Source organism: Acanthopagrus latus, chromosome 7, assembly GCF_904848185.1.
Source record: "Acanthopagrus latus isolate v.2019 chromosome 7, fAcaLat1.1, whole genome shotgun sequence".
NCBI classification, from domain to species: domain Eukaryota; kingdom Metazoa; phylum Chordata; class Actinopteri; order Spariformes; family Sparidae; genus Acanthopagrus; species Acanthopagrus latus.
In genome coordinates, this window is record NC_051045.1 from 21,401,649 (window position 1) to 21,420,124 (window position 18,476).

Below are 18,476 nucleotides of genomic sequence, written 5' to 3' on the forward strand. Positions count from 1 at the left end.
AGCACGCTCAAATCAAAGTCATATTCTACAAATTACCTGTAAATGATTAATCATCAATGAATGATTAAGTGTGATGACACCTGCAGTTTTCAAACTGATATGAATCAATTTATCAGTATGTTAATGTATTCAATTTTATTATAGTTGATAATTCAGCATCATTAAGATATTGAGCATCTAATCAGTCACAGTGATCTAATTCTGTCAAACAGAGACTCACAGGACCCTCCCCTTAAACTCTGTGGTTTGTTTTCATGTTGACGTCTTCAGTCTTTTGATTGATGCTCAGCAGCAGGTTTTAATTGGCGGCATAAAACTTTTTAACTGATTTTTATAATATCATAACTACAGTATGTGTTGACTTTGCTGCTAGGTATGTAAAGAATTTCCTAAATGGTGATAATATTGTGATCATATTTGTAGGTAATGATTTTGACTTGTCATACGAGGAAAAGCACAGTTGTTAGGTATTTACTTGCATTACCAATGAGTGTGTTGTGTTTCCTTGTCATGACATGTTGTGTAACAAAGAGCAAGTGTGCATAATAAGGTTACCTTGAATTTGAATTCATTATTACATTATTTTCTCACTGTAACATCTTATACAGTATAATTATTTGTAGGCGTAGGGAGTAAAGGAATACATGTAATGGGATTACCTAACTAGAATACAAAAAGTGCATCTGTATTCTTGTAACTGTAAAGTTACAGAAAAAAGGTGCAATTAGATTACAGATTTTTACAGAATACACATTTATTAATGAAATGGAATACAGTCATCTTATTGATATTTCTTTTCTGTAGTCTTTATTTGCACGTTTGTTATTGAGAAAATCCAAAAGTGGCACAAATTAATTAAGTTACATTCCTTTAATCCTGTGATTGAGTTTGTCACTACATTTTTAATAGTTAATAATAACTGTCAGAATAATTTTATACTCATGTTTTAAGTCCTATTCTTGAACAACCTTGTAAATTGAATACATTTTGATTGAAAACATTGCCCCTGTCCTATTATATACATGTGTCTAATGCACATACATGCCTTTCCTTTACTGCCATTATAGCAACAATACATGAAGCCTTGTGAAAAGTTTTTAGATCAATATCATGTTTTTTTTTTTGGTTTTTTTGCACAATATGGTTATTATTCCCTTTTTTACTCAACAAATCTTTTATTCAGGTTTTTATTTATATTTTTGCATTGCAGTTGTTTGCAGTGTAAAATTAGCCTGGGAACCAGACGAACCTGCGAGGTCATGTATTATTTGCTCTGACAGCTGAGTCTGGGCCGTCTTCCATTCGGACTAATTCACATTTGTGAATTGACCTGGTGATGCCAGGCTGGTGTGAAAGATTAAGTTTTCAAAATGAGCCGACTGAAGTTTTTGCCAGCAGAGACTTTAATTCAGGTTCTGATAAACCTTAAGTTTGTATCCAGTGTCTTTTTGTCATCTCATCCTGTTGAGAGGGATGAGCTCAGACTTGTTGGAATATGTGTGATTTTTTTTTTACCAGGAGAATGAGGTCAACTTTGGAAAGTAGGGGACATTTTTGTCTGTGTGATTATTTGCCACAGAGTGGGGACATCTTTGCAAGGTGAGGACATTTTGGCTGGTCCCCACTTCTTCAAAGGGCTTCTTTAGAATTATGACTTAGAATTCAGTTAAGGTTAAGCTACGCATGTTGCTGTGGTGGTCAAGGTTATGCTTATAAGCTGCATGTAAGTATGGAGAAAGAAAGAAAAATGTGATTGTGTGTGTGAGTGTTTCCATAATTAGCTGCAGAATCTCAGTGCTTCATCATGGGAATACTTCCTGGAACGTCCTCCCTCTCTCTGCGTGTGGAATATTGATCAGTACATTAGTCTGCTGCCATGAGTGTGAACGGCCAGACAAACTGCTGCTCGCTGGAGTCACTCTGCATAAGAGCCTCCACTCAATGACTAAAAGTCAAGATAAATGGGAAACATACATTTAGCCCACATGTGGCCTTCGCAGACTAACGCTAATGCTACATTTCATGTGGTAGCCATCATCATATACTATACTTCTCATCATTATAAATCTTGTAGTAGAGATATTCAGTTATTTTCTGTACAATTTTACTCGTACAGATGCTGCTGTTGCTATGATGAGCTAAACTAATTTCCCACAGCAGAAAGTAAAACATCTTGTTCACAGAGTGTGCACTAATGTTCATCAAAGGCAACAGTCGAGTAAGAGCTAGCCAAATCCTAGTCCTCTGAATCGCCACCCACATTGCTGATTTGTTTAGTCATTCATCTATTGTTGTGTCGACGGTTGTTTCTGCCAGTTAGAGAAATGATAGACCAATCAAAGCCTTGTAGGCTGGATTAAGAATAGACATTATTCCTTTTCGATCATAACTTGCTAGCTCTCAGTGAAAAATAGCGACTGAAAAATTACGACAAAATTTGTGATGACATCGACACAGCAGTAAGTGCAGTAGTGAATCGAGTTATAAAAAGAACAAAATATTTAATAATGTTTCTTTAAATGGTCTCTGAAACTAACTCCTGTTGTGCTGGAATGTGGTCATTTGTTTTAGTTAGCAGACCGCATTTCTAAACTAACGCGAGCTACTGTTGCTCTCTTTTAGCGAATCAGAGGGAGGCATTGAGACGCATGTTACAATCTGCTTATATCCAGCTAGTAAAAAGAGTGATGAAAACATAAACTGTTACAAATTACTGCATAGAGCCCCTTTTATGTTTGTGAACATTTTTAAGTTACCTTTTCCTAGCAGCAGCTTCTACAGTTGACACAGTGACTGATGATTGTATTGATGGGATGGACACATCTCTTGTAATTGAAAAAAAACAAACAAACAAACAAAAAAACAACTCCGACATCTCAGCTTGTGTAAACATGGTCAGGCTGGATGAACAAAATTAAACAAAATGGGGATTCAATCTGTTTATCAGTTGAAGTAATTTCTAACCAACAAATGCTTCAACCTTGAAGGAAACACAATAAGATATATGAAAACCAGTTAAAAGTAAATTGTCTAGGTATAATGTAAGACTTCTTTAAGATGTCTTTAAGCTTTCATAGAGTCAAAATGATGTAAATTGTCCCGTCAGAGATGTCAATCAACTACCATCTGTTCACACCCACAGAATCCTAAGAAGAGATTTAATCAACCAAAACAAGTGAAAACACACAATCCCACACAATGTCATAGTTTCTTTCATTTTTTAAAAGTAGCTGTTCTTATTTTTCCGTTGTCATTAATTAATATGGTGCTTTTTACTTTGCTTATTGTAAACCACTTGTACCCTCCTACATAAAATGACCCTAACAAACTCCACTTTACCCTAAAAAGAAGGTGTTTTATTCTCTCCTCTGTTGATGTCTAAACACTCAACATTCATTTTCTCCTCCTCCTCCTCGAGCTGCATGCCTACAAAAACTTGTACTTTACTGTGCTTACCCTCTGTCCCCTCCTCCTTCGCTCTGCTGCACCATCTTGATAGACAGTTCTATTAAAAGCTGCACACCGTTACCCCGTGCAGAGATGTGTATGGATTTCTGCAAGAGCATGTAAAGCTGTGTACTGCACTACATGTGGGTATGCAAGTATGTATAGTGTGTGTTTGTGTGTGTGTTTACTATATGTACATTAATGCATGTGTAGCTGGTTCCCGTGACAGAGGAAGTGAGCTGCTCAGCTCAGACCACAGCACCAAACCACAAACTGCTTCTAATACCTGCGGTGGGCTTCATTTACTTTACATTACATGTGACATTTCCAGCCGCTCTGAGCCAATTACGGCACATGGCAACTTAATTCGAACTCACTTTGATGTAATAAAGGCACCTGTAACCACTTTGTGCTGGCATTTCTATAATAGACCTCCCTCTGTTTCTCTCTCGTGAGTGAAACTGTGCAATGGCAAGTCTCAGTTACTATAACATGGAAGGTGGCATAAGACATAAAAATAGTATAGCCATCATGGTTTCTTAAATTATGGTTCAGTATGGGGAGATGCAAAGTGATATTAATAAAGTCCATCACATTATGTGTCTTTTTAAATGAGCAAAAACCCTAATGGTCGACAAACTCTTTGTTTCACTTCACTGCACTCCTGACACTCCTAAGAAGCGGGTAGATTAAAAAACAAAAGGCAAGCTTTATTAACAGATGAAATCCCCCAAAATTCCCCCCAAAAAATACTGTCCCTGGGAACCGGTACAGGAAAAAGACAAAGGCAGGACGTGGAAAACATACCATGAGACATGTAGATAACAACTACAAAATGAAAATGACAAAATCAGAAAACCGAACCATAAAAATTCTTGGATTGTGTTGAATGCCGATATTTAAAAAGTGTTATTTGGATTCACAATTTTTTTAGTGGTTAAGGTTAGAGATTGTTAGATTGTGTTTACTGCAAATATGTTTAATACTTACAAACATTAATAGTAGATCAGTAATAGGATGAGACTCTTGATGGACTGGCTACATGCTATTGTCTGTGTCTTTACATAAAGGGCAGTGTTATAATTGACATTAATTGATTAAAACAGGCATTCACTTTCATTTATAAATAATGATGCAAAATGTAAGTGTAATCCTGCATTTGTCGGACTTTCCTTGGACAAACCCTGTGCAATGCGGTCTCAGATGAGGTGCCATGGCCTACATACAGTGTGCACTACACTGTTCACAGTATACTATATAGGTGCAATCATGTTACCTGCAGCTTGAGGTAGCAGCGTGGTGGACAACTTCCTGGAAATTGATACATTTTCAGAATTAAATATGAATGAGAGTCTTATTGGGGTGTATTTTCAAGTCATGTTTGAAGTGTTTATTGGAAGTCAAAGGTGAAATGTCTGCGGATTTTGCTGCAGACGATGCTGTGAATCACACCTCGGGTTTTCTCCATGAAACGGCGTTAACACCTGTTCCGCACTCGTTGTGTTTGGAGATCTGTGATGTGAATATTTTATGTTGACAGCTGGTCGCCGTGCATGTGTGTGTGTGTGAGTGTGTGCTGTATGTGTATGTGGGTGTGTTTCTGAGTGTGACTCAGTTTTTATTCATGTCACACTTAGCGTGCTACAGCCACAGGAAAACGCTCATCCTGTCATCAAGGCTTAAAGTGTGTCTTTCCTGATGACAGAACGGTGGCTTCTTTTCCAAGGTTAGTGTGTGTGTGTGTGTGTGTGGGGGGGGGGGTTTACAGCGACACAGTGGGTGTGTTAGTGAGATAAGGCCACCGGTCCAGATAGAAAGTGTAAAGATGAAGGTATGCGTACTATTATCATCCACTTGCACAACAGTACTGATTTTCCATATTTTTCTCTTAATCACATAAAGTACCAGGTGGTGTATTCAATCAAGTTGCACTGTTGACTTTCCTAATTGATAGAGAGCAGCAGGAAAACCCAACAGGGATTGGGAGATGGAAAGAAGGCCAGCCTCATAGATTTCCTCCTCTCTGCTGCTTCGGCTCTTTGATTGGATCTTGATCCTCCCACTTCCTCACTGCTCATCTCTCTCTCTCTGTGTCACCAGGCTAATTAATGACAAATTAAATTAGAGTCATAATGAACTCTGCTCCGTCAAACTTCCACTCGCCTTTTGGACTCAAGAGTAGAGCTGCATGATAATGAGCTAAGAGGCATCACCCAACTATTTTGACTGATTCGTCAGTTTGATTCATTTAATTGTCTTACTGTCCACTGTGGTAATGTGCTAAACCCAGTTGCTTCCACAGAAGTTGACATAATGTAAAGCTTGTTTGTCTGATTGCCTTGTGAAACGTGTGTGTTGTATTTGAGTTTTGTTTTTTTTTTGAAACAACATACTTATGGAGAGATTATTTTCATTGATGGCTGATCTCCAACAAGCACAGTATGCAAGTTTCTCAGTGGTATGCCAAAAATTGCAGAACAGGAAGTTTTAACTTTATTGTAGTTGTAATTGTAACTTTATGTTTTATTACATGCTGATACGGTGGCTTCCCATTGTTCAGCATAGTAGTACAACAAATTACCCACACTCTAATTCTCTAGTTTGACTTGATATTATGAAGTTTCAAAAGTGAACTCTTTGCTCATAAGTTATATTAACAAATGATGATTTAACTATTATACACGGCTCGTTGAATTTGATCATTGTTAGATAAATTACGCAATTCGTTTTTCACCTGTAGACCTGGTTAAATTAATCCAGTTGTTGGTTCGTGGTTTGTGTGTGTGTGTGTGATAGAGACACTGACTTTACTAACAGAGTTCAGCCTCTTAGATAGGTCACCTGACCTCCAAGTTAATAATTTTGATTACTCAGACCTGTGTTTGTGTGTTTGTCTGTGCCCGTGTGAATGTGCATGGTGAGTGACAGCGACAAAAAAGATAAACAGATATGTGATTGAGGAAATCAGAGTCCTGCAGGTTTGAGGAGAGCTGAGCTACTTAGGATAAGCTGCAGATGAGAGGCAGCAGCCATAGGCTGCAGTGTGTTTGTGTGTATTGGAAAGTCTCGTCTTCTCGTGTGCATGTATTCACATTTCTGTGTGAGTTGATTTCATATAGGACCAGTCTGTAACATGTCTGTCTTGTCTAGTACAATTCATTCATCTAAAGTACCAATGACTCTGTCATACAAACATGAAGTCAAGATGTTCTCTCTTGTAAGAAAAGGCATAAATACTGTGTTATGTTGTCACAAAGTGTCTGTATTTGATTAACAATTTGATTGATGCAGTTGACAGGCTGAGCTCTGGCAGGGGACTGTGAGACATAGTGAACATACTGCAACATTGCAAGTTATATGAAGACAGGTTGTTGTTAGTAGTTGTACTGAAGAATAAGGACCACACTAGTGCCTAATCAGATTGAAAATAACATTAACAAATATGTTAACATGCTGTTGTACTGTGCTGCAGCTGACCAGCTAATTAGCTATCTAAATTTAACTGATGCAGTGCACTTTTTCCAAAGGAACATTTGTTTGGTGGCTCATTCAACAAGAAGACATCTGTTCATGTTTTGAAAGTTTGATAATAAGGAGACTGGAAGTTATGGGTTATTTTGGAAGGCACTGACAAAGAAAATTGCATTTATTTCTTCACAAAAGGTTGATAATCATATTTTCCCCTTTTTGGAAAGATTTCTCACAAGGGGATGCCAAACACACTGCATGCTAACAGCCTCCTAAAACCTGAGTGCTTCTCCACAAACTCTATGCCTCAAACATGGTAAACCTGTGGATTTCAGGTTTAGGCTACAAGAAAAGATATAATTTAAAGACCTTTTTGTTGTTATCATCCAAGTCACGGTTATATCGTAGGCAACTGGGTGTGTTTCAGTTTCAAACTGTGTGGGAGTGTCCTTACAGAGTCGTTAAGGACACGTGTGAGCTCAGAGTATCAGAGTCGTTAGGGCCACTTATGTGTTGTTGACCGAACCGGCCTTCGTGTAGGTTGCTGGGCTAGGCGAGCCCAGGTGTGAATGGTTGTTAAGCTGTCTGGGGAGGGAACTCAGTACAGCACTGTAGGTGGGTGATAAGTATATTGTAGGCCATCTCCTCTGACAGTTGTTCCAGTTTGACAAAGATGGATTTGTTTACTCCTCTTTCAAACCATCTGTCTTCTCTTTTGTGACTCAAGATTATTATGACATATAACACAAGTAATTTCAAGGACACTGTTTCTACTGCGCTTTGTTTTCATCTATATTTGCCAAAGAAATCCAACAACTTCAATTTTGACATGCAATGGCACAAGTTTCCTCTTTATTTGAAGCCATTAAGCCATTGGTTCTGTGAAGTATGCATAAAATGTGATGAAGCTTTGAATATAATTACACAGGCAGAAATGGGCACAAATGTCTTTTCTTCTACTTAGAGAAAATGGAGCACTGGTTTTTCTCTCCTTTACATTTCTTCCTGCTGGAAGTGCAGAGTCAGCATAACTGAAGATTGTCAGGGCTCATTTTCCTCCTCTCAGAAAAGATATTTGGTGCCATTTGTTCTTGTAATAACTTCCACAGGCCTGAAAATTGCCTGAGCCTAGCCGACACACCGACCGACTGGTTTGTGAACTGTACACACAGAGTAGTAAATGGGCTATAACTTGATGTGACACCTGCACTTTAATGCTTCAAGTTACATAAGACACCTGTCAAAGCTGCTCTGTGACAGGCTTCTCAGTCTGGTTTTCAATATGGTGGTCAGAACTCTGGAATGAGTTCCTGATGCAGTTTTTTGGCGGCCAGATGACGAAGTTGCTCATAAACGAGGTTGGATGCCGTTTGTCTGCAGTTCGTCTCATGTTGCACATTGTTGTATATTGATGTGGTCTTTGTTGAACTCCATCTGCAAACAGCAATATTGTGTCCCAAATGTATACTACATAATGGATTCAGTATATCAATCTCCATTTTACACTGAACATAACTATGAATGCAACACTTTGACTTCAAGTCATAAATATTGGGGTGAAAACAAAGGTGTTGCATTTATGTTTTGGTTAAGTGTATGCATTAGCAGTTTGTGTACAAGGATGAATTAAAAATAGGGTAAACAATGGCCGGAATCTTTTTAGCTGCTTTGGTTTAATGATTTTGATATTTTGCATACGTATTGGCACAATTGGATACAATTGAGCAATCATTAATGTTATTAGTAACACCAACAGAGGTAGTAACACAACTTTTCTGACTATGGCAAGTCAAATTGTCATCAAGGACTTGTTCATTCAAACAGTAAGATACATTTTAATGTCAGAGACATGAGCTAGCTAATGATAGCAAACACCTGACTGAGGTAACAATCCTCCACTGAGCTAAGTAAGCTCAACAGCCTTGCATTCAGGGCTTTTGATTTATGTTTGGCTTTGTGCTATGGCTCTGTGTTGGTCCAAATATTATAAACATCAAATCAAATCAGTGTCATTATACAGCCACAATCTCAATCACAGTGCCTTAATGGGCTATACAATCTGTACCGTGAACGACATCTTCCATCCTTAGACCCTGGATTTGAGTGAGGAAAAACTTGCCACACTGAAAATAAAAAAAAAAACATCTGAAAGGGAAAAAAAGGTTATTATGAAATGTTGGATGGACTTCAAGGGTAAAGAATTACCTCCAGCAATGTCAAGTTGGAATGCTGGTAATGACGGTTCCAACAATTTATTTTGATTTGATTGATTTGTTTATGAAGGTCCATGATGACTCCATCATGTTATTGTTATTATTATTGAAGAGCAATGTTAGATCCATGGACTGCTTTTCATAACACAGTGCCTACATTACCCACAATGCAACTTAGCCACTGCATGACATCACTAGAGGTCATTTATCAGATGACATCCAGCTTCCTCTGGAGTCACAAAAGGCTTTATACTACTTTCACATTTGCAGTTGTGCTCCACAAGACCTGTTAACACACTTGAATGTGTAAAGATGGTGGAGTTAGGCAGTAAGCCCACTGTTAATACATACCAAATTACCAAAAATATAATAATAATGGGTTGGGTTTTATTTGTCTCGGGTTAAAGGTTTATATGTCTTTCTGCTGCCACCTTAATACAGCGGACTTCGATGTGGAGACTTTTCCACCTCTTTCTACCATAGAAGTAGTATTAAGAGTAGTTATACTGAAGAGGCAAATCACTATTTTTTTTTAAGACAAAATGTAATATGCAACACAAATTAACTTCCAATTGCCTCCATTGTACTGTGTATGCAAATTACTGCATAACAGAAGACCAGTAGTGACACCATAACTAGCTTACATGGCTAGATACCACTTGCTTTAAGCGAGAACAATCTATTTTTTAATTACTTGGTGAACCAACCCTTGAAACAAACTGAAACAGTGACAGGACTCTTCCTCACCTGTTAGCAAACAGGGCTCAGGTGTGTAAAGGATCCACTGGTTTTAACCACAGTGAACCAGAAGTGGATATTCTGTACTGCCGCGCTGTTGATTAAGCTTGACATGATGAGAGCTGAAGAGCTGCCTGGATTAAAAAACTGCTGACTCCTCTCTCCTCCACCTCCCTCTCTACCTCCTCCCTGCTCCATCCCATCCCTCCATCCCTCGCTCTATCCCTCATTCCTTTGAGTGTCTCTTGTGATGTTGCTTATAAAGCAGAGGGATAGACAGGGACTCATTAAAATCAGCTCCCCCTTTCTCTTTCTCCCTATCTACTTCTCTTCATCTCCCCCTCGCCATCTTCATCAGATGTAATTATGGCAGCACGATGTGGGAGGAGCCTGCATGGCAAAATTATACTTTCAAATCTCCTTCCGCTTCAGCTATTCAAAGAACGGGACCTACATTTTCAACTTGATCAGAGAGAGAACAGAAAAATGGGGCTAAAGACAGAAAAGAAGAAATGTAGGGGAAAAACGAGAGGGGGCGTGAAGGAGATGGGGAAAAAAAAACAGGCAGAAGAGAAGCTGAGGAGAGGAGAGGAGAGACAGCTACAAAGAGAATATGTTAAGGAGGAAAGGAGGATGTCAGGCTGTAGCAGTGGCTGTAGCCGCTGAGTTAACAGAACATGGGATCAGTGATGCTGTCAAGCTAGAAAATGCCAGACAGCAAAGCAGGCTGGGACAACACAGAGGGGGGAACTGCTTAGTTAGGGTACGTGACTGATGCAGGCATTTTTTTTCCTTCCGTTCCTCTCCCCCTGCTTTTCACATCTTCCCCTCAAATTCAAGAAGCCACCTTGTCCTGTACCTCGCAAAAAAAAGAAAAAAAAAATCAAGTAGGGAGGGGGTTCAGCAGGATAGCGAGTGGGGTGATACAGTGCATTCGCGCAGTGCACTATGGGAAGGAAAGGGGATGGGAGAAACGCTTTGAACGTGCAGAGATTTACTAGCTTTGCTCTGATTGCAGAGGAGCTAAAATAACACTATTTATGGCAGCTGGGTCGCTGTGGTGAATGCAGAGCTGCCGTAGGACAGACAGGACGAAAGCAGGTTGACACAGTTCAAAGAGGAGCTGTGTGTTGTCTTGCAGTCGGGAGAAATTAGAGAGGCAAGCGAGGTCCGGACACAAGGGAGTATCAGCTCTCATCTGGAGGAAGAAGAGAAGGAAGGAGGAAGACAGGAGAAGAGGAGGAGGAGGAGGGGTGATGTTTTTTTAAATTCATTTTCAGAGGGGTGTTTTTTGTGTTCATTTCATTCGGCTGTGTGTGTCTCTTATCATATCTGTTTGTGTCTGGCTTGTGACTACACTTGATTTCTACGTGTGTGCATACCTGTGTATGCATGTGGATTTATGTGTGTGACTGTGAGAGATGTAATGCTCTTCACCCGGGTTGCGGTTTCAGCACAGCAATCACTCAGCGCTGCAGTCAATTTGTGGTTGATTTACACCTCTCTGCCTCTATTTCTGGTTGATTACAACTATTCTCTCTGCACTTCTGTTCTCCAGAAGAAGAGGAAGATGGGCTATATTCTATGTGTAGCCATCCAAATGCACTCTGTCATGTGCGACTTTGAAGTTGGATGAATGAATACATTGGGCTTAGATGAATAGAGATGCCTGTGTATCCTGTCTGAGTCAGCACTGATATTTAAAGTAATCAATAGCAATCTGCTTTCAAAGAGAAAATTAATGAGTCATAGTGATATTTCGTACCTCTGCTGTTCTATCTTTACAGACGTTTATTGACTCTCTTTCTTTTCCTCCTTTTCCTGATGTGCTGTCTTTGACCTGTTTTAAGTACTAAGACATTCTTAATGCAAACTAAAGCAAACTTCCAACAGTCATTAGCTTTTCAATGTCATTACAAACATATGAAACACATTGTTCATGCATACAGAACCTTGTTTTAAATTCCATTCGAGATCCAAAAGATACTGAATTTGTTAGGTTTCTCCATTTGCTTGATTTGTTCAGAAATAAAAACAGTTTTGGTTTTAGATATATGACTCAGTATGCATACAAATCTTCAATGAGGTTTAAACTAACATAAAAATCTGGTTTTTGTCTGCAGGTCCAGGAGTGGCTATGTCTGAATTGTCAGATGCAGAGAGCTCTTGGCATTGATATGACCACGCCTCGCTCTAAGAGCCAACAGCAGATTCACTCTCCGTCCCACCAAGCCAAACCCATCGTCCAGCCTCAGCAGCCCACACCTCAGCCAACACAGCCAACACAGCCAGCAGCAGCACAGCCCAAGCCTTTGGCACAGAGTCAGCCAACCCAACGTCAGCAGCAGCAGCAGCAGCAGCAGCAGCCCCCCTACGGACAGACTCAACCCTACTCCCAGTCGCAGCCATACTCGCAGTCCCAGCAGTATCCTCAGTCTCAGCCCCAGTTGTACCCTGCATCCCAGCTGGGGCCCCAGACTCAGCCTCATACCTCCCCAGGCTTGCAGAGACACCCAGGCCCTGGCGGCCCCCAGACGCAGACTGGGCCCCTTCAGCAGGGCATGAGGTCCGACCCATACTCCCAGAGAGGTCCTGGAGCTCCAGGTGCAGTCGGAGGTCCCACAGGAGGCCCAAACCAGCCAGGGGGTCCACGGATTCCCCACCCCGGCGCTGTGCCTCTTCCTGGCTTAACCAAGGCTCCCTCCCAGCCGGATTTGGGTCGCGGTTCTCCAATGCACCAGTCCATGGCCCGACACCATGACCAGACCAGGAGTGCCGGCTCCTCCCCAGCCCACAGACCTCAGAGTCAGGCCCCTCCTCCTGCTCAGGATGGCCTGACCAAACTGTTTGGCTTCGGGGCATCGCTGCTCAATCAGGCTAGTACCTTGATAAATGTTGACCCTCTACCCACTGCCTCAACCCAGCCAAGCCCTGCACGAGGCAAGGTGGTGTTCAGTAATGCAACCCCTGACAGCAGGCAGCAACAACAGGGGGCTCCTGGCACCAAGCCTTTTGGGATGGGTGGCCCTCATGCTCCAACTCAAATGGGTGGCCCTCATGCGCCTAGCCAGATGGGGGGTCCTCATGCGCCGAGCCAAATGGGGGGTCCTCATGGGCCCAGCCAGATGGGGGGCCCTCATGCACCAAGCCAAATGGGAGGCCCTTATCCACCGACCCAAATGGGGGGTCCTCATGGACCCAGCCAAATGGGCGGCCCTTATCCACAGACCCAAATGGGGGGTCCTCATGTACCGAACCAAATGGGAGGTTCCCAAATGAGTGGACCACATGGGCCAACCCAGAAACAGCAGACCATGCCCCAACAACAAGGAATGGCACAACAACAGTCACCCGCACATCATCAGAAAGGGCTGCAAGGTCAACTGAACCAGCAGACACCTACTCATATGCAGAAAACACTGCAAAAGCAGGAGCCCATGGCTGCTCCTGCACCCGCTCCAGAGCCGGCAAAGCCTAAAGTGAACTGTCCTCTTTGTAAAACTGAGCTCAACATCGGCAGCTCTGACCCGCCCAACTACAACAGCTGTACACAGTGTCACAGCCAAGTGTGCAACCTGTGTGGCTTCAACCCCACGCCACATCTGGTGGAGGTAAGTTGATTAGTACACATATATGGAGCATAGCATGCACACAAAGTCTCTTGCAAACACACGATTACATGTGTATATGATGAAAAGCAAAATGTGTTTCACCAAATATATTTTTGAACTTGCGCGCACACACACACACACACACACACACACACACACACACACACACCCACACACACACACACACACACACACACACACACACACACACACACACACACACACACACACACAGAGATAGGGAGACAGAATCCTCTCCTCCCAGACAATCGATATCATTCAGCACAAATAGAAATTGCTTTTCATTCCACTGTTGGACTTCTTCCTCTTCACTGTGTGGACACAGTTAGACCTGAACCACTCATCTTTTCTTTTCTCTGAGGAATTCACTTTCTTCTGTCCATTCTTACTCTCTTATCATCATAAGATAGTAAAAGATAGTGGCCTGCTTTTCACTTCAGATTTGATCCTTTTTGGTCAGTCTCAGTTGTCTGTGTTTTTCCTTGAGCTGAACATTATGTTTGAACCTTGAACTTCTGCTCTTAGTTGAGTCTTATTCCATTCATTTTCTGTTGCCGTTTAGTTAGTGGCTTCATTGAAATTGTTCTAATATGCTGTCATGATTTCACATGATTTAATTAATTTTAATTAATTGAATTATTAACTACAGTATGATGCACACATTTGTGTCGGTAATATGAAATCGTATTCTTTTAGTTTACTACTATTTTGTTTCTATATCTATCGCATGGTAACTCTACACAAATGTAATGTTTAAATTACTAAAATTGCCTTGTAAGAATTGCCAGGTAAGAAAGTGACTAGACAAATTCAAGACTAATCTCTTCAAAAGCAATATGATGAGTGATCTAACTAATCTGAGCATAGTTTCAAAAGAAATACCTGGTAAAAACTGTAACAACACAGAAGTTTGTGTTTATGAAGACAGTTGCTGGGAAAAATAATTATAACCACGAAAGGTATTTAGGTATGCATTATTCAAAAAAAGGAACAATCACAAAGTCACTGTGTCACTTACATGTCACATGGCCTCCAACAGTCCATTAGCTGTTCAATGATTGCAGCCTCATTTTTGCAAACATCAAAACATGAAGAAGGGTGAAATAAAAAATGAGCAAGAGATGGAGACAGAGGAGGGTAAGAAATCACGTGAAGAAGAGAAAAGGCGACAGAAAGAAGGAAGAGATTTAGGAAAATAAGGATAAATGAATGTGGATTACGCAAGTTCAAAAAGGTGAAGAATGAGAGAGAATGAATCGTTCAAGAATCGCAAAAAACAGACATCGTTTTTTTTTCAGTTATGGTTTCTTTCTTTCCTCCAAAGTGATTCTGCTCATGCCACAATGAAAGGAGTGTAAGGGCAGACTGCTCTCTCACCTCCCCTTGATCGATCCAGACGCATGCAGGCTTAGAGGTGAAAAGGAGGAGGGAAGGCAAGTGAAAAGGAAAGAAAGGAAATGAAATAAGCAAAAGAAGATAGAAAGGGAGAGGATTGAGAAGAATTCAGGCTGTGGGCCCAATTTAAACCATCTATGGTGCATGGTCTAAAGCGCCCGACATATGGGCATTTAGGGCATGTCCAGCTCCCTTCTGCCAGTTACACAGCAGATCATCTGGGCACAAAGTAAGCTGCAAACATGGTTGTACTTAGAATAGTCATGGGTTTGTTGTGGGCATAACATACATTAAACCAAACCAAGTCTTATCTCCCATTCAGTTTAAGAGCCAGGTGCACCTGGGATCACTGCTATTAAACAGTGGTATGGTTATTTCACATCACTTAATGTTCTGTGTTCTTCAACACATCACGTGATAACGCAAACAATTCAGATCCATACAGTGAAAGAGTTTGGTGTGAAGCAATCCTGAGATTGTGTCGAAAAAAAAAAAAAACATAATCTAAAGGTTTATTTCTGTTCCCCATGGAGAGTTTCATCTGTCCTGTCAAGTTCCTTAATACAGCTTGGAGTTTTAATGCTAATATTTCACACATTAATGCGTCTGTGGATGTGTAAAATGACTAAAAGCCACCACACTAAACATAAAATCTGAATGAAAATGACCACCACGTTGTTCTGAAACTGGCGATGACGCTTGCGCTATGATGTTTGCGCCAGGCATAAGATAGAGTCCTGTATGTAGGGAAGAAGATAGGAAAGCATGTAGGGATGGAAGAAGGATGTTTTAAGGAGGTAAGGAGTGAAGTCAAAGAACAGTAGAAGGTCAAGGATATATAAAGAGATATGTGGGTGCAGGAGAGGAAGGAACTACTTGAGGGAAAGAGTGATTACTAACGATATAAAAATAGAAGGAAAGCGAAGGAAACTGGGAGGGGTGAAAAGTAGGGAAGAAGAGCAGAAGGATGTAGTAAAGAATTAGATGAAAGAAGAAGCAAAAAGAAGCACGGACGCGTGTAAGTCAGTCAGTCAGCCAGGCAGATTGAAGAAGACTCATGTTGTTTTTACTTTAAGGCAGCACGATGCCTTTAAGGTCTCTGGGGAATACGGTTGTTCACAGTACTGTACTGTAATGTACTGTCACTGCCTTAAGGTAGACCTTGAGATAATATACAGGGTTATATATAGTTACTATTACTGCGCACAGGACAGTGATGATCATACGCACAGAAAGCGAAGAGAGAGAATGAGTCAAAACGTTATCTGGACCGTGAGAAATCGAAGCCATTGAAACTGTCACACATATGCAGATCAAAAGAAGGCGCATGATGTAAAAATGTGTGTGTGCAAATGTGTGCGTGCAGTGTGGGTTAAGGCCCGTGGCTCTCCAGGATACACCAGATTCAAGTCTGTCTGCCAGCAAATTAGAGAAAAGATGATGATGATGGCACAGAACATTTGTCAATGTTTGAGCTCAATGGAGATGTATAGCGAGCGGAGTGGGAATAGAGGTGCGGAGAGAAAAGAAGAAAAAAGAAAAGGCACATGATCAAAAAAACACACTTATGAATAAATGGACACATTTTAAAGTGAGATGAAGAGCGATGGAAACAGATGGGAAAAGAGCTGAACGGAGGCTGAGGGGGGGGAACCAGACATGTAGAGCGGAATCACGTGCAGCCTTCTGTCCACAGGGAAGTCAGGCACTAGTACACACACACATACACACACGCAAACATACCAAAGACAGTAAGTAGAACAGTAGGGGAAAGAGAGGGGAAACAATTAAGTCACTGAAGTACAGAGGGGGAGGGAAATATGACGACAAAGGAGTGATGAGATCACAGAAGCACAGTTCTTGCTGAGGAAGTTTGACTAATGGAGGGCAGAGAAGCTAAATTTGTTCATGTAAAGGCCTTGATTTATAAAAGGTTAACTGACTTTTTATTCCCAAAAATATGCATAAGTCATACTTTTTTTAGCCACACAAGTGTTGGGAGGATGATGTCAAGAGTTAGGCTGCCCATTAAATATCCCAGCAACCAGTGGGATCCATGCTTGAAAAATGGCACGCTCTCCCTTATGTGCCCCAGCTGTACTTTTAATTTAATGCTTATTAGCAAATGCTAGCATGTTAACATGCTACACTAAGATGGTAAACAGTTTAAACATTATACCCGCAAAACACCAGCATGTTAGTGTTGTCATTTCAGGTGAACTAGCGTGCCAATTTTAATGTTTACATCCTCACAAGGCTGAAGCTACTGTAGCTGTACACTGCGCCTAATATAGCTAATTTCACTCTGTGGCTGCAGGTGAATATCAAAACCTTCAGGATAGAATTGTCTACTTTTTGAAAGTTTCTGAACAGGTCACTCCTCTCTTCATCATACACTGTGACAGGAAGCAGCCTTGTGTCTTTACTGAAACATGAATGTGTCTGACCAGGCGGGGCCGATGAGAGTTGGTGTTTGAGAAAGACAGGAGCGCCGTGTGATAGAGGAGCGTGGAGTGTAGAGCCCGCTTGATGTATCAATAATTCAGAGAAGGATTTGTTTTTTTATAAAAATAGCGGGAGGGATGAAATATGCAAGGGGTAGGCAGTGTCTCCTGGAACAGAAAAAGTAAAGAGTCATTAGGTTTACCCTGCTCCCTCTGTCCTCTCTGCCTCTGTCCTTAATTCCTGCTGCCCTGAAATATACCCTTTTCTCTTTTCCTAACAACATTTTTTCAATTCTGCCTTTCTGTCTGTGAGTTTTTTGCTGATCACTCTATATGTTCAGGCAAGTGTATTTGTCAAATAGAGCTTGAGACAGGGAGTATTTGAGAAAATGTGATGTCTGCCTGAACTCACCAAATGGCCTATGAATAACATGATAATGTCTTAAGTATTGTTTCCTGTTATCAGGAAAGAGCAAGGGCGTCTGCATAAGGACGAGGGATGGGTCACACAAACCACAGCATTCAGCACACGGCTGATCTTCTCCCACAAAGCATATTTGTCTCCTATACTAACTTCTGTCTGACAAAGCTCAGGGTTGACAAACATGCCCATTTCAAGAATAACCCAGTGCCTGTTGATGTACACAGCCTCCTTATGAAGGTCTGAATGATGACAAACCATGACACACATGCACATACACACACACATGCCACGCTCTAAGCAGGTGTTAGTGAATGAGGCCATTTCTCTGTCCAGTCCGTCATTCTGGTGTCCACAGCTGTCATCACTACTGTCGGAGCAATTATTAGGATTACTGCACCCAGTCCACCTGGATATGTGTCCACGTGTTTGTGTGTGTGTTTGCACACAAGGCAGTCCAGTGTTCATGTAGGCGCTTCTCATTTTTGTTCATCATGAAGTGAACTAATGCAAAAATGTTTCGCTGCCACAAAAAGGTCAATATTTGCTTAAGACACTATGGTCTTTGTTTCTCTGGATCTGGATCCATTTGCAGTTAGCTGCAACTCAGTGGCTTGTGCTTGGTTTGCTTTATCTTTGTCACTATCAGAAACAAGCATTTGAAATGATACATGTCGTGTGCTACTTCATTTGTGACACCTTCAGGATTATCTGAATA

At 41.1% G+C, this 18,476-nt stretch overlaps 1 protein-coding gene across 7 annotated transcripts in view; it reads left to right on the forward strand.

Moving 5' to 3' along the window:
- The window catches only part of bsna (bassoon presynaptic cytomatrix protein a), a 167,238-nt gene that overhangs the window by 62,452 nt on the left and 86,310 nt on the right, over positions 1–18,476 (forward strand). For all 7 annotated transcript variants that reach the window (XM_037103471.1, XM_037103470.1, XM_037103472.1 and 4 more), the window contains exon 3: positions 11,990–13,477. In XM_037103471.1, the coding sequence (XP_036959366.1) occupies positions 11,990–13,477 (1,488 nt within the window). The remainder of the gene's footprint in view (positions 1–11,989; positions 13,478–18,476) is intronic.